We start from the raw sequence: 24,353 nt of genomic DNA on the forward strand, positions 1-24,353 counted from the left end.
AGGAGTGTTGGCTCTTTCAACAGCTTACAATTCAATTAGTTCCCTCTGGTTGCTCTCCCCAAGTTCGGGTCTCCTCCTCATTTCACAATCCAACTTCAGTAAGGCTCTAGTCTGTCCTTTTTTTTAAAGAGCACAATCTGTAGGTTTTTCCTCATGTATCAGTTTACAATGAAGACTTCCCTCTGTCGGGCTCAAGCCTCCTCTTTCTTGGGGTTCCCTTCCCCAAGTTTCTGTACAAATCAATATAGTTCTATTACAGGCTTCCTTCTGCCTGGCTCAAACCTGTGCTTTCTAAAACACACCATCAGACTTCCCTCAGTCGGGCTCAAGTCCGTTCAGTTCAACAAATCAGTCAAAGATTTTCGAAACTGCAGAGGATTTTGCTATACCTCTGCATGACCACCTCGACCATCCCAGTTCCACTGTAGGCTTCCCTCTGCCGGGCTCGAGCTTGTCTTGTGAAATGCCTTTTTGGGTATTGTGGTTTCACTTTCTGGCAACCATCAGATTGGCTTCGATTTTTCTCACGAGCAAATCCAGAAACACTTAACACGCTTTTCGGGATCACGGTTCACAAACTTGCAACCTTTCGCTTTGATTTACTTTCATTGAATTCACATTAAAGTTCATTAACACTTCTCTTCACCGGGAGATACTGTTCGTAATTCAGAGAATTTCTGCATTGCGCTTCGTTTCGCAGGACCACTCTTCTAACTTGTATCGTTTCAGAACAATCATCTTTCTCTTCTTGCTTATACTTCAGATGTGTAACCTTGCTTGTCGCGTGCGCCTTTCACAAACTGCTCTCGCTACATTCAAGAACTCACTGGCTGTGTTCCGCTTTAGCGTCTTTTCCTTCTGGTCTCAAGGTCGGCCATCGGCCCTTCAGTTCCTCCCCAACACTCCTGTTGTCATGGGAGGGAAGCTGGCAACTTTCAAGCCCATCAAAGGACTATTCCCTTCAGCTCTTTGGGTTCTTACAACGAACCTCTCTGGTCCTTTGGAAACATGTTTCTCTTGCCTGGCTTCCACTTGCTCTCTCTAGCAGTTGAACAGCCCCTTGACCTTCCGTTCTCTGTACGCTGGTTCCCCACAGCCCTGCCTGAGCTGCTCCTTCTCGTACCTCGCCTTGCTCAAAGTGTCTGTGCGCTACACCTTTAATTGTCGGCGTGATGGTTAATTTATGGCAGGTGTATGTGATTAAGACTGAGTCCCCGACGTTGCCTGGACTCATTAGTGGGACTAGAGTTGGTCTTTCCAGCCTCAGTCCTTATCTTCCTTATCTCAGTGTTTCTGCTAGCATAGAATGGATAGGATCATGGGAGTTGTATTGTCCCAGAAAGTAGGTAGGGACTGAAGTTGGAAAAGGGGGGATCCCATGTCTTGCCATCGGGTGTCTCTCCCCCACTTCCTGAGGACACCCACCCAGGTGATTCACTCATTTGTCTGCCCCCAGGGTCGGGATCTAAAAGTGATGGCCCCTCCCTCGCCAACTGAGTATAGGATCCCCTGGGACTGGGTTGTGAAACGCCCTTTTCACACCATTTATACATGTCCTCATATGGAACTGTGGTTTGTCCAAGTATACCTGAGGGTCCACCTGATGGGTGGACGCGTGTTTCAATGTGCTGCGCATTTGACTGCCAAGTGTGCATGTTGATTTTGTGTTGTCATTGTGCTTGTGGTGGTGCAAGGGGGGGGAATATAAAGGGCTCAACAGGAGTGTAATACTTCACTACTATTTCCACTAGCCAAAGGCTGAGTGCATAGGAATGCTCCTGGCAGATAAATCGATATTCAGGGACTCGGGTGGATGGCAGGAGAGGAGGTAGCAAGTGTTTTTTCTCTAGAGCACCAGAAGTCTTGGAGATTGGTGAGGTCATGGAGGACAAGGCGGAATTGTTCTCTAAAGATGGCTATGTGTTACCAGATCATGTTTGCATCCAATATCAAGCATTTATACTGAAATAATCCAATGGTACAGACAAAAGGACATCTTTCACATAGCTGACAATTCTACCTGTAATTTGCATTTCATTGCATGTTTTTCAGTGTGCATGTGTAAAGTATCAAAACAAAAAAACCAGCAAAAACCAGAATTGCTCAAAACAAATACGCAGATGTCAAGTATAACTTTGACATTTTATTTTTAAAAAGTCCTCAAATGGAAACGAGGGAATGGCAATCCAAGGTGGCACACTTCAAAGTTCTTGTTCACAGGCATGTAAAGTATAGCCGAGCCCGCAATTGTAGACCGTTGCCCTAGTGGCTAATATACTATTTGTAATGCCCAACCCCCCCTCTTCCCCCCCCTTGCACTGCAACCCATAGAATACAGCTGGGTCCCATGAAAAATGTGGCAAAGCTGTCGCATAGTCACTGACATAGCAGTCATCGCTGCGCCTGAACACAATGTGCTGCATGATTTTTTATAATCTTTTTAAACTAGTTGCTACTGTAGCTTGTTTTCTGGTGGGTCTTGGGAAATGGCAGGGTGATGGCTGCTCTACTCCTGAGTACGGACCAATGCCTACAGCATCGTGTCTGGAATTATTGAAAAAGGAATTGGTAGGCCAAGCAATAACCTAGCTCTACCTCCTCTTGACCCACATCATTAGCCAGTGAGTCACTCCTGCACCACAGCCATAGATTTAACCCGTAGGTTCTCATCAGCAGCCCTCTTTGCCCTTCCAATGGGACTCAACCTTTAGCCCCTTTGACCCCCATTCACACAGAGGCCCCATCCAGTAAAGGCTTCGGAGCCAGTGGCTGCACATCTGTGTCCCCTTTACTGAGGCCACTGTCAAAACCAATTCTCTATATTGCGGGATCTGTGACATCATCATTTTACGTAGACGGATTGGTGATAGCAACTCTGTTAGGATCAAGTTGAACGCCCCACAGGCAAAGCACTTTTTCAGATGCTTATACCTCTGACTTGTTTTGCAACGTTTTCTGGCAGTCCATATAGGGGTATCAGGATGCAGTGTTGGAAGTCTCATACCTCGACTTAATTTGCCATGCAAACTACTACAAGGATTTTTTTTTTTACTCCTCCAGCAAAAGCTGTTGGGTGGATTTGCAACTCAACTGGCATGAGAAGCTGGTGTGTCGCCACACTCTTGATCTTGTCTTGGTCTGGTGAAAATCTGTCCAGTCCAAAGAGTGTACAGACCAATTCAGATCTGTGTATGTGTTTTGTGGGTCCTACTTTGCCCTTTAAAGTCAGTAGCCAATCTCTAGACCTAAATTAAAGGCCACAATCGCTCTACTTGACAGACCCTTTTGGGTTGAATATTTGTTTCAAACAGCCGCTATTGTGGTCCATTGATTTGATGAGTGATCTATGGAGCCCAAGCTGAAACTCCTTTTATATGACAAATTGCAAACGGTGGCACTGTCGAGGGGCGTGGATGAGTGCATTTTGCCCCAACAACAAGGCACACATCTTGGTCTCTGCCCCCCATCGCCCCCAACCACCATAGGCACAGTTTGAGATCTGCAGGCCTCAAGCAGAGTCCACTTAAGATGCACAGAACCAGATGTAAGACCGGTTTGTGCCGGCCTGCAAAACCTGTTTAGGTCCTATGGACCTCAAGAAGGTTTTGTGGTGTACTTCAGACCCCAAACAGGCTCTGTTCTATTGGCCTGTGGACCTTGGTTTGTGAACCCAGGGCATGTGTAAAGGCCAAAGTAGTTGGCTAGGTGGTACCAGGGACCTGTTCTGTTGCCATGCCCCAGGACAATTGCTCACTAGGCATGGCTTCTGGCCTGAAGCCATGCCCAATGTGCACATCGGGGCTCAGAGAAGAGCCTACGACATGGCCTAAAGCCATGTACCAGGTATAGTGTCCACAGGACATGCGCAGAGGCCATGCCCAATGGACACAGTAGGTGGCTTGGAGTTTCCTTTCCCCATGCCCCAGCTAAAGTGCCCTATGTTCTGTGGGTATGTTATCACATCTTAATTCACTGAGTAAAACTTTATATGGCTATGGTGAATGTACTAGAATGAAAACAATAGTCATTCACTGATCAAATTTAAGTTGAAGTGCCATTGTGGCTGAAGCAACAAACTTAAACACCAGCAATCTGCTGGTTGTGCTGGTTGTGGTTCCCAAAGCAACCATAACTGTCAACAACCATGCCCTTCTGATGACATCACAAATGCAATGTATGTGCCCACTACTGATATGGGGCATGGAGAAGGAGAACAAAGGGATACAAAAAAAACCCAGACTGAGTTTTAACTTTGAGTGTTGGATGAACCACAGCTGGTAAAGTTCATCTTTTTGCTGTAGCTATAATTTCACATTAGCGAAAGTAAGTTTTTCAATGAAAATACAAATGCAGAAGTGCATCTTGTGCTCCACAGACTTTTTAAATGTCATTTGACAGCACCCCCCCTCCCCCACCCCCGAAAGTCCCACAACCTCCAAGCAAATGCACAGCCATGGGGATACCTAGACCCTTGAGAGATCTTTGATCATTTAGCACTGGAAAAAATTGTTTATTTTTATGTTCTGCATAGTGAAAATGGTATAGGCCAGTTGTGCCGATGGCGATGTAAGGAGTGGTATGTGGTGGAGCTAGGGTTGCTTTTGGAGGATGAGGAGGAAGGGGATAGGTTGGGATGGGAAGGAGTATGGACTAACGGCCTGCAGGAGATTGGATTTGCAGAGGTGTCCCCTGGATAATAGAACAGCGAGGGGGTGTTGCTGAGAGGAGAAGCTGATGGGCAGGGAATACTGGGCTGTCCCCTTTCCCCCAACCGCAGCACAAAACTAGCGAAAGGGGATGATCATAAATTGCCTGAAGTCCAAAAGCTGTTGAGGAAAAATGTGCCTCTGCAAAAGTGGCCTGCAGAAAATGTTCATAGATCTATGCAAATCTAGGCTGCACACCAAAGGAGTGCCTTAAAATGTAAAGGTGGTGGTTTGGGGGGGGAATCCTGGTAAGGCGGACTGTCAGATGTGCACCTGTGTGACAGCAGACCTAACTGATCAGTATTCTATTGTGCAGTCATTTGCTGATATCATGCGAATGTGGATGGAGTTTTTTTTCCTAGAACATGGAATTTCTTCACATAACGTGAGCAGGTCAGTCGCCCTGATTTTTCCTTTTTTTGCTGCTTTATTTCTAGTGGTGATTTTGGATCGCATACCCTTTGGATATTTATGCACCACGTCTCGTCTTTGATGGTAGTGTGGGGAGTGGACAGTGTTTTTAATTCCCCGAGTATTCTGAAAATGTCCTGGGAGTCTGAGCTGGCATTCATTATTCTAGTGTTGTAGGCTGTTGCTTTGGCTATAATGATAGATATTTTGTATTCTTTGGCAATAAGGTTGAAAGAGGCTTTCAACTGGTTTGACGGGTCCCTTCTCCAGCGAGCTTCCGCTTGTCTTGTTCTAAGGCGCAAGGCCTGAAGGTCCGAGGTAAACCATTAGTTGAGGTGACTCGTCAGTTTATCTCCATTGGGCATTAATGGGCCACCAAGTTTATAGCCTTGGTTAGGGTTTGAGTATTTGTCTTCGGATCTGTTGTGTCAAGGTTCTCAGGTGAGAGTGTGAGAGAAATGGCGGGATGGAGATTTTGGTGACTTTACGGGTGCTGCGTGATGGGCAGGGCTGTAGGGGTGACCGGCTACCATTTTCTAATGGTAGAAATGTGAAGGTCATGATGTGGTGTTCTGACCAGGTGCATGGTTACATAGCGTTTATAGAGATCAGGTTGTTCAGATCTGCTACCCAATGCAAGGTTCTACCCTTAATTGTGGTTTGGGGCAGTGACCCGCTGAATGAAGCAGAGGTCAGTGAGGGCATTGGAAACGGCCATGGTATTGCTGTCTAAGGGGTCGTTGCGGCCGAGATTTAGGTAACCAAGTATTATAGTCCTGGAGGTGGGTTTAAGGTTCTTGCTGTGTGGACGATGTCCTCCTCGAAGAAGGATGAGTGGCCCGGTGGCCAGTAGATGATGTGGATGGTCATGGTATCTACTGAGGAAGTGGCGAGTTTGACTGTGAGGAGCTCAAAGTCTCCTACCATGGCACTGTTGGTGGGTTTGATATTAAGAGCGTCTCTGTAAATAAGAGTGACTCCTTCCCTTCTGGATTCCTCTATCGTGTCTGTGTATGGCAAAGCCATCAGGGAGTGCGAGGGGCTAAAGCAGGGCCTGAGCCTAGCGTATGGCTAGCTGGTCTAAGTCTTGGGCGATGATCAGATTGTGATTGTCAAGAGCGTGGGCAGGGAGGGTTCTAGCATTGATCAGAGCTCCTTTTAGGATGGAAGGGTGCATGCCTCCTTGTTGTGGGTCGTGGTGAGGCTGTTGGACTGGTTTTCCTGGCAGGTGGACTAGGTGTAGTGCTGATGAGTGCAGTGTGTGGGGCTTTCTGGGGGGTTGCACTGAAGGAGCCACAGGTGTCGTTAGTGGAGACCAGGCTGTATTTGGGTGATAGGAGAAGAACCTGTTTGTTAGAAATGGTTTTGGTTGGCTGAGGGAGAGGATGAATGCGGCACAGGGGGAGTCAGGCAGAGGATTTTCCTGTGCAGCTTGAGGGGATAGAGTCTCTGTGATCTAGTACCTAGGTGGACGTTTATTATGGGGGTGGATGCAGGCAGGTTGTGGGGTTTTGGTCTGGTGCATCTCATGCCCAGTCTGCTGTTTCTTGCTGTGGTTGCAGGTGGGGATGTGGAGGGCAGGTCCGCACTATGGGTGAGGTCATATTGTGGTGTTTGCATCCTGCTGGTGCCTTCTGCGAGCTGTGGTTGTTTCTGGCACCTGGTGTTGTGCCTAGTGGGATTTGCAGAGGATTGTGGGGCTCATTTGGGATGGCTAGGTGAGAGGTGCTTAGTAAGAGCTTTGGTCCCCTTAAGGCAAGACTCTGGGGTGGTGTGTGCTTGAGGGAGCTTTTTCTGGTGATTCGAGGGGCTTAGGTTCTGGGTATGATGAGGGGGGGCTCGGGGAGTTGCTGGAAATGTATGTCTCCGGGCTCATGGTTGCCTCGGCTGGTTGAGGCTGAGTTTAAGCAGCGTTGGGGCTCCTCTGTGTGAGCATGCTGGGCTGCTTTTGTGGTCAGGTATTTTTACGCCATTGGGCAAATGCGGCCATGAGCTTGTGTGCAGGTGGGGTACCTGGACCATTGGGGCATCCGTCTGCTGGTTTGGGAATGGAAGTGGTGGGCTGCCTTTGCGCGCCTCGCTGATAGTAGCTGGTGATAGGGGTGCAGGTGGCGCTGGAGAGGCATGGGGGTAAGCTGAAGGATGCAGCGGGAAGAAACTGGGTGGGATCAGGGAACAAGGGGCTGAAGATGCAATGCAAAGTCGCATAGCGCGGGCTTGTAACAGAGCCATAAGTATTACGATATACACTGTGCTTACCTTCCGTATGTGGCAAGGTCGGTGTGCATAACGGTAAGCAGCAGAGAGCTGCAAAGAGCTCCTAATCCAGCCTTGTGTCCTGGCCTTCGGTTCTGGCCGCCTCTGCCATCCGGCTACAGCCTGTGGTGTGCGTTTCTTTGTTTGCGGCATCACTGTACCAGTCGGCACGCAGACGTGCTTTGCAGACTGGGAAGGGCACGAAATGCAGGCAGCCATCTTCACTGGGCAAGCCTCGGGTGCTTTCAAGAGGGTATCCTTGAGCTCTGCACAACGCTGTATGCCCAATGTTGATGCTGGGCGCAGTGGAGCTGCAGAGAGCTCGTGATGCAGTCCTGTTTTTCTCAGTGAGGTAGCTTCAGGGTGAGACCCTTGTAATGATGCAGCAGGATTTGAAGATAACAGGCTTGCAGCGGGAGCCAGTGCAGCTCAATAAAGTTCGGGGTGATGTGTCCGAATTTTCAGACTCCTTTGAGTCGTGCTGCAGCATGCTGGATGCTTCTCAGGAGATTAAGAGTAGTTGCCATAAGGCTTTCCAAAAGGGTATTGCCACCATCCAGGTGAGAGGACCAAGGCTTGGAAAGCAGATCTGAAGTTGTTTTCTGAGATTAAGGGCTTGATTTTTCACAGGAGAGACAGTTGGTACAGTTGGAGTAGGTGGCCAGCTGGATCAATGAGAAGCAGGCCTTGAGCCTGTGGATGTCTTCGGTGGAGGATATCTGAACGTAGAGCTGTGTCATCTGCACATTGGTGGATGTGGATATTGAGTGGCGCAAGGTGGTTCCAAGTGGCTCTATGTAAAGTTTGAAGATCACTGGGGAGAGGATGGATCTTTGCAGGACTCCAGAGGAGGTGGGTAGAGTTGGTGATCTGGAGAAATCCATTTTTACAAACTTGTGACGATTAGCAAGGTACGATTTGAACCAGCTGAGGACGGTCTCTCTGATCCCCAAACAGAGATTGTAGATTGTCGGTGAGTGTCTGGTGGTCTACTGTGTCAAATGATGCTGAGAAGTCAAGGAGAACCATGAGACCAAGATCGTCATTATCAAGGATCAGCTATCAACATGATGGTAGCTGTTTCTGTGCTGCATCTGGGTCTAAAGCCAAAGTGGTATGACTGTGGGAGAGTTGCATGGCTATTGCTTTGATATAATAACGCGCCTATACTCAAGTGTTTCTAGGCATGACAAGACAAGGGGGCGGAGACAGAGGGAAGACGAGACAAAGAATCTTACTAGGCCTTGTGTCATTCAGGTTGTGCAAGTGCAACAGCATGAAAGTGCAGGGGGAGGTTAGGGGGACGGGGGAAATGCCAGGTGTAGAGGAAGAGGGTGAAGTTCAATCAGGGCAGCATTGCTCTGAGTGAGTGCAGCCAGGGCAGCACAGCTCTGGGTAAGCGTAAGAAGGCAGGGTGCTGTAGAGGTTGTGGTTGGAACCCCTTGGTGCACTGCAGGCCTGAAGGCAGTGCAGAGAAGACTGGTAATGGAGGAGCCTGGTACCCAGTGGGGCTCAGGGGGTAGCCAAGCAACCATTCGGTGCAGCAGACCGATGGGTCATTAGAAGGCGAGAGAGAAAGCGGAGGCGAAAAGGAAGGTCTTGAGCAGCTCCCGGAACTTCAGGTGGTGCGGCTCCAGTTTGAGAGGGGCAGAGAGGCCATTCCAGAGAGATCTACCCCCCTGCCTAGAGAAGCATCTGACCCTCACGAAGTTGGAGGTAGCTGAGCGAAGGGGCCGAGAAGGAGGGTACTTTGGAAGAGAGAGTTGGATGTAGTGGGGCCATGGCCCCCGAAAGCCTTGTGGACGATGCAGAGGGTCTTAAACCTGATCTTTGCAGCCACCGGGAGCCAGTGGAGAGATTCCAGGGCTGCGATATATGGTCCCTGGGCTTGAGTCCAAGGATAAGTCTTGCAGTCCTTTTCTGAATTAGTTGCAGAGGGCGAGAGTAATGGAAGGCATATTGAGAAAGAGGCTGTTGCAGTAGTCCAACCTAGAGAGAACCAGAGCTCTGGAAACAGTGAGCTTCTAGAGGAAAGTAAGAAAAGGAAGAATACTACTGAGGTGCAGCTGGTTGTGTGTCTTCTTGGCAAGGCCCTTGAGGAGAGAAGGAGAGAGTGGAATCGAAGATGACCCCAAGGTGTTTTGCCTCACAGGAAGGTGAAGGAAGAGGGCCCAAGGAGACAGAGAGCAGATGGGGGGGGGAGGGGGGTGGACGGAGAAGAGAGGGAGAGATTGAGATCTCCATGCCTCTGGCTGCTCTGAAGCCAGGCTGAAGGTTGTTTGTTTAGAGCTCCTCACCCAAAGGTATCTGGGTGCAGGTTACAATTAAGGTACAATATCAAAACATTTACATTTAGGTAGGTGCAAATTTTAGCAATACAAGTAAGCGGTTACATGCAAAGGAAAGGTGAAAAAGCATAGTTGTCAGTACGAATAGGAGATACTGTGCGGAAAGCAAAAAGGATAAAGAGGTGGCCTGTTGCTGAGTTACAAATATTAGCTAGGCAACAAGTTGTGGCAGAATGACCAATATGCAGACTCAGTTCTGAGGCCAGATGGCAGAACATTCCACAATTTAGAGGCTAGTACCGGAAAGCTCTTGCCCCCAGATTTTATTTTTCCAGTTTGTATCTAGGTATTGAGAGCTGGTTTATGTGGGTAGATCTGGTAGGTCTGTCAGATGACTTTCGAAGCTTTATTAGCAAGGCACTTATGGGTAAGGGATAGTGTTTTGTATATTATTCTGCTCCTCACTGGAAGCCACTGAACCTCTTGTCTTGTGATGTGATTGGCCTTAGGTATATTGAGGGCTGCTCTTAAAGCATTATTTTGTTGTACCTGGAGTTTATTTTGGTTGCGTAGACTAGTGCCGTTGTATAAGGCATTGCAGTAATCCAATTTTGATCAAATAAGTCCTCTGGCCAATGTGATACAGCTATCAGGAGATGGGAATGGCCTGCAGGTGGTTATAAGTTTAGCTGTATAGGCCACTGAGGAGGCTGTGACATTGATTTGTTTAGTTCAGGCCAGGTTGGAATCCAGGTAGATCCCAAGGGTTTTTTTTTAACTAATTTTGCTACTTGGATGGTGGTGTTGTCTATGATGGACTGGCATTGGAGACAACCAACAGATTCAGTATGGAGAGTAAGTTGGGAGATGGCCAGCTTTTCCAGGAGTTTGCCCAGGAGCAGTGTTAGAGATCAGGTGATAGTTTGCCGGGCAGGTGGGGTCGGCAGAAGGCTTTTTAAGTAGAGGGAGCCGAAGGGAGTGCTTGAGAGCGGGGAAGGATCCAGTGGCGAAAGAGTGATTGCAGAAATCGCTCAAGGCTGGGGCAAGGGTGTCAATGCGGTCCTTAATGGTTCTGGAGGAGCAGGGGAGCACCTGTTTGGGTGACACCTTCATAGAACGAACTTGTCTAGACACATCGTTGGGTGTTATCAGAGAGAAAAGAGGAAGAGGGGGAGAAGCGGCCCAAGGGGGGCTGAGAGAGGTAGAGAGAGCGGTAGAGGGAGAAGATGAAAGCGAGGACAGGATGTCCTGGGTTTTCGTGGTGAAGTGAGAAGTCCAGAGCCATGCAGAGGGCCTGGGAGAGAACAGGAGATGTAGAGACTGCAGAAGGATTGGCCAGCTCCTTGCAGATTTTAAACAGTTTGGCTGTGTTGTTAGAGGGCACAGAGACGCAAGCTTGAATGTGGAATCTTCATGGACCGGACAGGACGGGGGAGGGAGTGTGTGTATTGCCTTTGGAGCAGGCGGCAGGCCTATTTGTCAGAGGATACGCTTCAAGCCCATTTCCTCTCGGCCACCCTGCACTTGCGTTTCAGGGCAGCTAGGGTCAGAGTGATACCAAGATTTCTCATGACAGGGGCAAGGATGTCCAGAGCATTGGAGAAAGAAAGATGCAGGTTAGAGAGGGCTTTTTCAGAGTGTAAGTCAGCCGCAAGAGTGGAAGGATCTAGAGGCAAAAGCATCCACTGACGCACGCTTCATGGACCGAATGACTGAAAAGGTAGGTGGCAGTGTTGGGGTGGGCTTTGCCTGAGGGACAGAGTTTCAGGTGAGAGGAAAGCAGAATGTAGTCAGTCCAAGAGAGAGGAGTGGAAAGAGGGTTAGAGAAGGGGATATCTGCTGGACAAACTTTGGATGTTCTCATCTCAGAGTTTGTCTGACCAGAGGGAAGAATGGAAAGAGAATGTTGTGGAAGAGCCCAGAGGAGGGATTAGAAGCATTCAGGTGGATGTTGTGGTCTCTGAGGAGGGGAAGTTGAGAGGTAGATGCAAGCAGAGAGGAATGGTATGCCCATTCTGAGAGGAAGAGGGCAACCTGACCAGAGAGGCCTGAAGAGATAGAGCCTACAGGCCAGGCATCCAAAGGAGGAGTAGGCCTGCATAGGAATGACAGAAGCAGGGACCTTCTCTGGAAAGATCAGAGCTACTCCACCTCCAGGTTGGTTGGTTCTGGGCTCGGCGAGGATCCTGTAGTCAACAGTCAAAACTCATTACCGAGCTTGCCGTGAGCCATATCTTAGTGAGAGTGAGGAGATCCAGGTCAAGTTATTCGAGGAGGAGGCAGATGTCAGAGGAGTGTTTGACTGCAGAGTGAGAGTTGAGAGTAGCGACTTGGAGCAGGTTGCTAGATTTGAAAGTCTACCTGGGTGGGGTACAGGCTTGAGGTACACCCAGTTGAAGTGGTGGAGGGGCCAGAGAGTGATCAGAGGTGGTAGCGGGAGGTGGCATAGTAACCACAGAGGAGGGAGGTGGCAGAGGAAGGCGGTGGCAGAGGAGCCAGAGAGGTAGTAGTAGCAGGAAAAGGAATGAAGTTAAAATGTGGGAGACACCTATGAAAAAGGAGATTGGGCTGAGGGCCCTGGACCAATACGCTGCCATTCAAATAGTTGTCCTCTCAAGGATCAGATGGATGATGGGGGCGGCAGTTTCTGCAGTCATGCAGGTTCTGTATTGGTTTTGTGAGAAGCAGGAGGATTTGTCTGGGTTTGAGGGTTGAGGGGATGGTGCCTGGAGTTAGGGAGCTGTTGAGGATTGTCCGGTAAGGGAAAAGTGCTTTAGTCGGAGGTGCGAGTATGGAGGCAGGGAGGTTGTAGTCTGCATATGAAGCAGCCTTGAGGGAATGCTAGAATGGCAGTAAGGTATTCCATAGTGAGTGTCTTGAAAGTTGTCCAGGTGGTTGTGGTTTTGAGAGATGGGATGTATAGTGTGCTGTGAGTTGTATCGTTGGTGGATCATACTGTTATTGATTAAGAAAGAGTTGAATGCCATGGCTTTCTCGATGGAGTGCAGTATGGCTGGGACTGGCAGAGGGTTGATTAAGTGCTTGATGGCTTTCATTATTGGCCTTGGATATGGTGTTTTGGTAATAGTTATCCTTGGCAGTGGTGCTCCGTCATCTCCATGTAGCATGGGGTTCCTTGAGTAGGGCGAGGTCTGATGCACTGCAGGATTTTTGCCAAGTCCTATCTTGTTTTCTGATGGTCCATTTGTTGAAGTTGAGTTCTTGAGTGTACCACCTTATGGAAGGGGGGTGGGCAGGGCAGTGATGAGGTTGAGGATATTACCTTTCCTGTAAGTTGGGTCTTTCATGTGCTGCGTGAGGTTAAGAGTGTTGGGTAGGCAGTGGATAACTTTTTATTGACTGGGTTGCCAGGGATTTTGAAGTTGCTGTGGAAGATGATGTTGGCATGTGTGAGAAACCTGGTGGTGACCAAGTCCGTGAACTCTTCGATGAAGGAGATGTTGAGCTTGGGTGGTATGTAGATGAGGTGAATAGTGACACTACGTTGAGGAGAGTGGGAAGTGGCACGAAATAATTTTGAAGAGAGCCAATGGTAGCGATCTCCAGTTGGGTATGGCTATGATGCCTTGTGAATGACGGCATGGCCTCCACCGACCTTGTGTAGAGAAGCAGCTGTATAAGTCATTAGACTCCACCCCTCACCTATGTCATATTGGAAGAACAGGACATTATGCCTGACCCCAGGTATAATCCAATGCCACATCGAAGATATGAGCGACGTTATGCACTCAGACAACTGTACTAAATGTATCCTAGAACTGAAATGTTACTCCTTTTAAAGTTCTTGAAAAGCATCAAGCAAAGTCAACTAGAAAGACGAAGCCTTGGCTGAGGGCCTAACTGATGTGAGATGTTTAGTCTAATTGGCCAAGTGGGCAGTTGTAGGACATTGTTCCTCGCACCTGGGTTTCGTTTTATTTTACTTATGTGCTGCTAAACGAGCCGAATGTCCAAGGTTGGGAGAGAATGCCAACCAATCATGATGGCCTATGCAATGGTGAACCATACATTGTTGCAAGGTCCAATCTGCTGCTGTTGTTCTGCTATTATCTGTATTATACGCACTTGGAGGGAAGTTCTACCAGATATGGGGCAGCTAATAGTATTACTAACACTTAAATCAGCTATAGGTATATATGTTCCCTTAACCAATCCCTCCGCTTGATAGGTTTTATTATTTGCCACATAGGATGTCATAACTGAAACACATCGAGGTATAAAGCCTTTGTAGCTCTCAAACTCAAATACATTTCGTTACACAATCTGTTGTTCACCAGGTTTCCCTACTTCATTGAGCTGATAATAAAGTAGTATTTTGCTATATTGTTTGCGCCTGTCCGGTTACTTGGGGTCTGAGATCATTTATTGTGGTAAACCCATTTTGCATTGAAATGTGCGAAGGTGCTACTGCATGTTTGTTTGGATGGTCTCTTTGTAGAATTCTGTAGCCCTTGGGGATCGGATCTGATCGTTTATTTATATAGCGCCTATACACAATGTGTTTCAAAGCGCATCAAGGCAAGGGAGGGAACAAGGGGAAAATACAACCACATTCTTACAGGCCACAAACAGTAAGGATGTGAAATTAACTATCGTACTCGGCCTGGCGACATTTCAGATAGTGCAAGTGCTAAGACATAGATAAGGAAGGGAGGGGGAGAGTGGGAAGGAAATGGAAACGGACAGGCGACTACCGTACTAGGCCTGAAGACATTTTTGGTAGAGCCGGAGAAAAACAAAAGGTGAGGGAGAGAGGTGCAGCAAGGGAGGGGAGGAACAAAACAAGCGACTATTGTACTAGGCCTGACGACATTTCAGATAGTGCTGGAGGGGTAGTGTGGAGGAAGAAAACCGTAATGGGAGGGTGGAGGAAACAGATGAGGTTGCTATCATATTAAGTCCAGGGACAATTCTGATAGAGTAAGTGCATAGAAGAAAGTAAGGGGGGGAGATGGGAAAAGGGAGAAGGGAAAGGAGGAGAGAAAAGAGAGTAAGCAGTCAAAAAGAGTGGAGAAGCAAGAGCGGAGAGCGAATACAATTGCAGAAGTCAGTAGTAACACATAATGTTGCAAGCCAGGATACAAGAAGATGGGAACAGCATGATTCAGGGCCACCATAAGTACAAGATGCAAAGGAAGTCCAGCATGAGAGTTGAGAAAGAGTGACGCACTGTGAATGAATGAAGTCCATAAAAGTCATAGCCAGCATTGGCCACAAGACAGTGATGGTGAAGGAAGGTACCAGGTGGGCGGGGCTTGCTAATTGGTGAAAAAGAGCAGCAGGCAGGAAGGTACCAGGTGGGCGGGGATGAGGACATCTAAGAGGTGGGTGGTGGTGGATGTCATCCCGGGTCCTAAAAATCAAGATGGCGTCTAAGTCATGTGTGGTAATGAAGTTGGCAAGCTCAGTATGGTTGATTTACTGAGCAGACATGTGTGAGCATCAGTCTTAATGTAGTTGTGGGTGATGGAGTGCGGATGGGGTGGTCTAAGGTGACGCAAGTCAGATTGCTGTGATTCAGTGTCCATGATGTTGCTGGCGAGTGGTGTGGTTGCCGATGAGTTGTGATGGTAGGGATGTGCTGTTCGGAGAGAGGGGTGAACCATATATTTGAGGGAGCTTACCTGATTTTAGTGGAGCAGGGTTTCTAGTTTTAGGTCCTCCCGGTCCAAACGGATCCAAACAGGAAATTGCCCTTTTATTCATCTGCCCTTTTCTTCGTATGCCCTTTTCTTCGCCTACCCTTTGGATGCCCTTGATGTAATTGAGTTAATAAAGGAATCTGTTTCTAGTTCTGTGAAAAGGAGCAACTTTGGGAGCATGCACAATTAAGAAGCACTAACTAATTATCATGTCATTTGTAATCTGGAAAAGCAGTTGGCATATTAGTCCTTTAATTCTATTTGTAGTGGACTTGTGTAACTTTGAAGTGAACATATTGCAAATTGGTAACTATTTGGCAGAAGCCCTTTTTTTGCTGGAACCCTAACCGGAATGCAAAATACAAATTACCTTGTTCCTTGAGTCTGTCCATTGCTGATTGCTTTTTCCTACAACACTGATGTAATAGATGAGACTTCAATACAGATGTGTATTTAATGAGTCTGTTGTCACGTGTTTCACATTGCTGTAATTTAACTTCAGCATTTTGTTTTTTGTTCCATTCTTCTAGGCCTGTGAAGAACTGTTGCATCTCCTAAGGTACTCCTTTCTATCCTGGCTGCACTGTATATCACTGGGATGCCTTTGAATATACTGAATTTCTATATGGTAAATGTACCTATGGAGTCGTTAATAATTCTGCTGCCCTCCAGATATTTTGGACTACAACGTCTGTAAACTCTAGCCATCAATCGGTGATGAAGGATCATGGAAGTGGTAGTCGGACATCAGGAGGGACACCTAATGATTAACCATTTCGTGATCGCTCACTGCAAAGTAATCTGTATATGGTAGCTGTAGACTGTGGTCTGCTGAGGCTCTGGGAGGCCATTATTTTTTTATCTGGACTCCTACGTCCGTCAGCCCTGGAGTAGCTTTACCGAGAGCTCTCTTTATAGATCAGAATTCTTTGGGGCAAGTTCAGCTGAGAGTTAGCTAATTTGCACAACTAGGCTCTTGCATGCCACACTTTCTCTGGGTGGGGCGATTGTTCATTCTACATGTACACCTCGACTTTCAGCTGCATCTTGCTTTGTTGAATTTTCTAAGGAGGCTACACACCTCTTTATCCCTGATGTCGCCCTTCCATTTCCTGGTTGTTTTTTCTCGCAGCATCAGGGTTGGGTAACTAAGCAAAGCAACCCTTGCACAGTCTTGATAGGGTGCCGTTTTGCACCACACAGAAGTAAACATGACTATGTGGGGCTAATATGGTAGTAGTCTGGTAACAGCTGCCACTTTATTTCAAAAGTCAAAAGTTATTGCAATGCTTGAAGGTGTTTTTCTTGTTTCTTTCTTAGCTGGCAACGTAGAGAAACACGTTTTAATCAAACGGATAGTTATTACGCATAGTGTGAATGTTCCCAAATGCAAAACTGACATAATAGGACATTTTCAACACCCACAAAACATAAGGGTTTGTTATGGAACCCGCAAACAGTGAATCATACCAAGTCACTGTGGCATCTTCTGTGGCCTTGCTATACATGTGTTCTGCCTCCTGAAGGCGTATTTGTGCTGTGTGGAGTGCTGCGAATGTGTTGGCTGTGTTGGGACTCTGTTGCTTGCTCCAGCAAGTATTTCTGCATTGTTCTTTCCTTGAAGGAGGCGGACCTTGGCTACATAATGTGTTCCAGCAACGAAGCACAGCGAAGTGCTGCAAGTGTGTTGGCCATGTTTGCCAAGTTAGGAAAGTTGGCCGACGCAACCTTGAGCATAGCAGCTGACACTACAGGAGCTGCACAGGGGACCCTGTGGCATAGGGAGTGTGTGAACCCCCGAGTACTCGACCTAGTGGAGGGGGCCACGGAAAAAGTCCAGTAAGAACCGTGCATGCCTCGCGCAGGCATGTACTGAAACCTCCTAGTGGCTTTTTAAATCGCTCACACATTTTTGCCAGTGAGTCTGGTTCACGTTCAATATTTATAACCTGAGCAGTGCCAATTACAAAGATGACCTAACAGCACCTGTGGTGTAAGTTTCCCTCTGTTGCACGAATGCTCAAGTGTCTATCTTCCCCTTGACAACGCCAGTGGTTGAGTCCCATATTATCCTTACGGAGGCCCAGAAAGATTTAAATATGGTAGTGCCGTCATCCACAGAAAACTCTCCTGTTCCGATTAGCTTAATGAGAGATTTCTCCCAACGAAATTTGGAGTACACTCTATCCACATCTTCTATATCCTTTGCCTCCACCTCGCTGTATAATTGTTAGATGGATGAAACAACCAAAGATAATACCATGAACAAGTGGAAGACCAGGGGTACGACCCTGCTATGGGGCAAGATCCCCACTCAGGATAGGTATGCAGCAATGGAGGCGCACAAGAGTCCTTTATTCCCAATACCCCAAAGAGTTTCCAATTTGAACCGTGGCAGCACGAATATAAGAGAAAGGCCGAACCCCCTTTTAAAATGCAACAAGATTGCAGATGTATAGAACCCTAGAATCTACAATATCAGCATTAAGCTTTGTTCTTAACTCATTGTTTATGGTATTCGAGTCACTAAAAGGTGATGTACTGACATATTCTGGCATTTTGATGGTGTTAACAAAGGAAGTTTGGTGTTGTGAATCCTCTCTTGTGGGTCTAAGTGGGGCCATGAAAAACTTGGTAAAGGAACCTCTGGAAACATTGACAAAGACTAGTATGGAACACAAGATGGGGCTAAGAGAATTAAAAGCTGACTTCAGCTCGGTTTCAAGGAATACAGTGAGCAAAGGTGGAATGAACTAATCTACGATCAAGACAACATAAAATCTAAAAGGCTCAAAAAGACGATGGTTGTGCAATATCTTTTTCTGACGACAGTCCTCTCTGTCAGTATTAGTCAAATTCATTAGACTAGCGCAAATAGTGGATGAGCCGGAATCCCGGCAAAATAACGAACATTCTAGAGCCAATCTTAAGCAGGTCACATAAAGGATCTGCCTCATTACCAATAGGCTCTGGGGCTAATAATACAAAACAGATGGATCAGAACACAGAAGAAACAGAGGATGAGGTCCTAGAAACAAACTTCCTCACGAGATCAATTAGATACCCATGGTAAAGAGAAAAGTAGTGATCTGGGAACTAATTCTAAAACTAATCTGTATTGGGTTACAAACAGTGGATATTGTCAACATACCAGCTAACCCCTACGGCTGGCACCAATTTTCTTTAAAAAAGGAAAAACGGAAATGACCAATGAGGAGGGGGAAATTAGGTTGAAACCTAAACTGAACCTGAAGGTCTATCAAATCGCTCCTCTAGCTGACGATAAGCCAAGAGTGGATAAGGAAATTGAAAAACTACAAATGAATCGCGTTTGAAAAGATTGTCAAAAAAAACATTTGCAGTTCCAAAAGTCTGGCTACGACAAATGAGAAGGCAGGTCAGAGAGCATTAAATTGTAGCAACATTTTATCTATCACTAAAAAGGTGCCGGATCTATATTTGTTCTCTAGTCAAGACATGGAGCGTATATCCTTACCCTATGAAATAATCATGTTCATAGTAGAAATTATTCTAAAACCAAATGTAGGAACGGATGCCTTATTAATGTCTGCTACTGAACTTAAACATGTCGGAATACAAGTGTCTGATCATTTGCCTCATCCAGAGATTGAGGGAACAAGAGACAGAAGGCATGACGCACATTCTCATCCACAAAAGGAAGTCAACATGTGCACTAAATCTGATGAGAGAAATGGTGCTACTTTCAGAGGTGGTAACGGAGAATTGGTTACCAAAGGCAAATCTAAGATATGGTAACTGTTGCCAGAAATTCTGTCTGAAGTATTTCAGAAACCTAAATGTAAATGAAGATTTTCTTTAGAAGAGAAGGGGGTTAAATGTTTTACCTGGAACACACAGGGACATCCTCATTCTGAGAGATCGCCACAAGCAGGGTCATTTTTCATGGCCACGATCTGATTTTCTTTCAAGAGACGTGGCTCGGGGAAAAAATATAAATAGTTGGCTTTACAATAGTCTAACAGCTTGCAACTTGCCCAAAGGGGGGCAGACCTTCTGGGGGTCTGCTTGTGGTGATTCGGAAAAACACAAAAGGGTATAGCATTGAAAGTATTAGTTCTATTGTTCCAGGTATTTTAGCAGTTAGATGTGTTTTAATGTGGGCTAACACTATGAGAGGCCTGGCATTGATTAACATATACTGGAACCCTATAGGTCGAACTCTTTCATCGACCATACTCGGAGATAAATATCTCTTTTGCTAAAGACCTTGTGTTGATAGTTGGTGACCGTAATGCCCACTGCTTACCTACTCCTAGGATGCCCTTTAGGACATCTACAAGTAGATCTAATGTGGAGATTTGGAAGAAGAAAATGTGTGATTGGAATTTGGAAATTATTCATGGAAATATGGTGAGAGACCTAGTTCCTGCAGCAACATGGTCTAATGGGAAGGTTACATTAGTTATTGTTTATTTGGTTGTCTCCCTGGAGCTATTTCAATGTTGCACAGTATTTAGAGTAGAATCACTGAGTTCTATAGACCATTGTTCTCTACAAGCTTTGTTCTTGTGGGAAGGTCCAATATGAATAATGTATTTTTTTTTTCAAGATACTAGTAAACCTGGTAATAGAGTGGTCTGCTTCACAAAAAATGGCTCCAAATTGAACACAAAGCTGGAAAGAATTATCCAGCTGGGGTCCAAATCAGAGATGCAGAGTCTAGTCTCTTGTTGTTTTTGCCAACTTTTAAAGAGACATAGAACCTCAGAGGACCATGAGGCAACTAATTTGAAAAAGTAGCACCGTAATAAGAGCTCTAGAATCCTTAGGCCTCTCGAAGAATAGATTCATGTTAAAAAAGGAAGAACTTTATTATAAATATCTCAATGCACAATACTTGGGATGGAGAGCTGATGTTTGAGGCTGTGTTACCAATGCATGCAAAGAACTTCTGGGCAATAGTAAATAACCAGACACTCTTGCAAGGAGCCCAGCAATCAGAAATGTGTGGTCAAAGTATTTCAGTGATGTACCGAAGGAATTAGGGCATATCTAGGGCGGTCAGATGGGAGCTCCAAATAGATAAGGATAACATTGAAAGATAAATTACCTCTTTGAGAACGAGATAGGCGGGTCCCAATGGGCTCACTACCGTGATCTTGAAGACCAATGTAACAGGCTGGTCATAAATCTTGTTTGGCCTTTTTAAGAATATTATATATACACCCAAAGACTCCCCTAGTCCTGGAGAATGGGTATTGTCATCCCCATTTATAAGAAGGGAGCTAGGGCTGAGCCTGTCCACCATCGCCCTATCGCCCTTCTGGACTCCGATAGCAAGATATTCTTGGGTATTGTCTTGCAAGAACTAGAGAAGTAGATGGAGTCCAAGTGCATCTTGTCTAAGTTGCAGATTGGGTTCCGTAAAGGGTTGTCCACTATATTAAATGGACTTGTTTTGAATATTGATTGGCAAGGGGAAAATCATCAAAACTAAACCCATTCACATGGCCCCAATTGACCTTTCGAAAGTGTTCGACTTGGGGCAAATTATGGCTAAAGCTAAAAGTTTGGGGAATCCCTGAAGGGTTGTTGGCAATTATGACAGCCCTGCATGAGCGAACAAGGATCAAAGGGAGACTTAACATGCATGGGCAGTTATCATCTGATATAGCAATAGAAAGAGGGTTGCATTTTTGCTCCCTGCTTCTTCGATCTTTATCTGGTGGACCGTGCTGAATTCCTGTCCAATTTCATTATGGCCTGTACAAGAATAGGCAAATGTTAAATACATTTGTTTGGCATACACGGACGACATAGTCCTGCTCGACTATACCCCCATTGGCCTGCCACATCTAATCTCGGCTATAGAGAGATATTCGTGCAAGAATGAGCTGATAATAAACCTTTCAAAATGGAACGTAGTAATATTTGGTAATCGACCAAACAAAAACACAGATTTGCCTGGAAGATGGGCAAGCACATATTGCCCGTTGGAAAAAAAGTCAAATATGTGGGCTTTCAATTGAGAATATCGGTTCATAAGTCAGTTGAAAAAATTGTTGAAAGATTCTCTCTCCTTCCTCTGATAAAATATTATAAGGGGAAGGTAGTACTGGCTATCCTTGATGGCCCGGAAATAAATTGTAGTGCACATAAATTCGATTGGGCTCGCATAGGACATGTGAGTCAGCTGCTAGTGTACACACATGGTTTAGGGTAGTCAGCCGACACGTGTTTTGACCACGGAGTGTCCTTCTCAAGGCAAATTAGGTTTGTAGGAAAAGCAAGGGGAATGTTGCCTCAGGAGTCCTCAATTGTTCTGCAAATGCAGTGTGTTTCCCAGATCATGCGGTATGATGAAAAAGCAGCAAAGTATCTCAGGTCAGCTTTGTGTGTGTCATAAACGCAAAGCTGAGCTGAGATCCCTCACTTAGATCCCAACCTAACTTGCCTTGAGAAGGACCCTTTGGGGTCGAAACACGTGTCGGCTGACCATCCTAGACCATGTGTCTACACTACTGAAAATAAAGAATCACATTTTGAAACACTGCACCTAGCGTGAGAATTTTTGTATAGATAGGATTCACTAAGCATTTAAAATTGCAAGGTAGCCAGGACTCTCAATTATCCCCTAAACAGAGGTGAGTTCACCTCTGCCAACCTGTGACCTTGCACAGAGATATTGAGACCATCAGACTCAACACCGAGCTTATCAGAGGAGTGTTCATTTCTAGAGACCAACCCTTTCTTCGTACTAACTTTTTGAACCTGTAAAAACATGGAATATTTAAAATATGCAACCCAATGGCAAGTAGACGTAACTTTCAAAGTCTGTACTAATCCATTCGTACAGTTTTTTTTATACTGTACACAGTATAATACATGGCACTTTGCTTCCATTCATATTTGAATTAATGCCTTCAAAATTAGAAGAAAATTACAAGGAAATATATACATTTATACAAGATAAAATTTCCCCAAAACAGCCAGAAATTATAATTTTGGATTACGAAATTAAAGCTCTAACAGATATATTTCCTGAGACTGAAATATAAGGATATTGTTTCATTTCACTCAATCATCATGGCGAATAATACAAGCAAATGGAATGCAAAATAGATACACAGAAAATTTAGAGTCTCAGTTCAACATAAAATTGCTGTTCGCCTTAGCATTTTTACCTGAAAATCATGTGGAAGAATGTTATGAACTATTAACACCGACTGATATTTAAAAAAAAAAAAACTTTATGGCAAATTAACATTTTTGGAACCATTATTAGACTAGTTTGATTCAACTTGGATAGGCCAACTTACAAGAAGTGGGACAAGAAGATCATGTTTCAGCAGAAAACTGTGGAACTGTTACAAAGCAGTCCTAAATGAAAGTGCAAAAACTAATAACGGACTAGAAGGATGTCATAATTGCGTCAATCCAAGTTTAAGGATGTCATAATTGCATCAGACAAATATTCAAAACATGCAGTCCATCTTTATGGAGCTTTCTGCAACATCTAAAAAAAAAAGAACAATCTTTCCAAGAACTCCAGATTGCACAATGTTTAGCAAGGGAAAAAACAGCAGTGCAAAGAAGAAAATACCGAAACAACCAAATATGGCTAAAAGAGTGAGTACTTGCGTTCGATAAAACAAGAAAAAATTGCATATCTAACGAGCATTGCTTTCAGAATAAACTATTAAAAAAAAAAGGAAGAAAAAAGCAAAAATAATCCAAATTCCAGTTATCCAAGATCCAAAGTCATCCCAAACTGGAAAAAAACATCAAGATTCCGAGATCAAAATAAATCCAGCAATCCATAGTCCGGAAAAGACGGAAAGTCGAGGAAAAGAAGATGAAAAAATCCAAACAACCAGCAGATCCACATTCCAGGAAATCCACAAAAAGGTAATCATGATTATGAAAAAAACAAAAAAAAATCCCAAAAAGGATTTCCAAGAAGCACTCGCAAAGGTTCTGGTGTATCCTAATGTAGAAAATGAACTGGAGAGCGACACCTACTGGTTGATAGTTACAAATTGGTCTTCCTTTTTAAAAATTAAAAAAAAGTGGATGTATTTAAACTATTATAAATTAAACTAATATTTACTCTAAGGTAATATCAATCAACTGTTATACAATTAATTGGAATATTTATTCTAGTGGTATTTATTTAAAAATAAACTGTAGTAAATATCTATGCATTCTTTTTTAAAAGATATGTTATAGAATTCATTCTTTTATATATGAAATTCATTGTAAAATGATTCCACATAAAATGAGTTGTTAGTGCATACCTGACAGTGACAGATCCTGGAGAGACTCACGGCACATTGTACTCCGCCCAGCATCTGACATTGATGGCCCTGGGGGTGGTGTAGTCTCCAAGCCTGCCGCCCTATCAACAGGGCATTACAGATGTCCGTCCACATAGGAGGGGAGATGCTTGCCCATGTGATCATAAAGGTCCCGTCACCTACAGTCTATAATGGTGCCCCAGAAGCCATGGAGTTATTGGGACCTGGGAGTGTGGCAGAGGCTGTGACGATGGCAGGATGTGCCGATGGTAATGTAGATGGGCTTTGGGGTGAGAACCAGATGGACTTGATGGATTTAAACCCAGTAACAAGCCACCCTCAGTCAACTAATCGTCCTCTTGCAATAGCTGCAAGCAAACCTTGGCCGAGCTTGCAGTTATAAAAGGACTTGTACTAACGCTGATTGAATCTGGAGGAATACGGGACCGGGGAAGAACTGGAGGCATGATCCTCGGCACTGGGAACCCCTTCATATACAGGTCTCCGAAATCCCAACAAGGAACCTGAAACATGGTCTGACATGGATTCCGGGAATACTGGCAACAAAATGGGCCCTCGTTCTCCCACCAACAGATATGCTCTCCAGGGTTTCATTGACTGTGAGCCACATGTAATAACTGCAAAACCAAAGAACCCCGGGGAGCAACTGGTGGGCTTCCGGATTCGAAGGAAATCAATGAGCCCAAAAAGTCGACTGTAAAACAGGGGTTCAGGTCCCTTAGGGCACAA

General features: G+C 45.4%; 1 protein-coding gene across 1 annotated transcript in view; it reads left to right on the forward strand.

The window, feature by feature from the left end:
• Positions 1–24,353, forward strand: part of LOC138481718 (mediator of RNA polymerase II transcription subunit 1-like) — a 1,164,040-nt gene that overhangs the window by 200,066 nt on the left and 939,621 nt on the right. The window contains exon 6 of the mRNA XM_069613834.1: positions 15,855–15,883. Coding sequence (XP_069469935.1) covers positions 15,855–15,883 — 29 coding nt within the window. The remainder of the gene's footprint in view (positions 1–15,854; positions 15,884–24,353) is intronic.

This window comes from Ambystoma mexicanum, chromosome 5p (genome assembly GCF_040938575.1).
Source record: "Ambystoma mexicanum isolate Mex_15411 chromosome 5p, UKY_AmexF1_1, whole genome shotgun sequence".
In the NCBI taxonomy this organism is placed as follows: Eukaryota; Metazoa; Chordata; class Amphibia; order Caudata; family Ambystomatidae; genus Ambystoma; species Ambystoma mexicanum.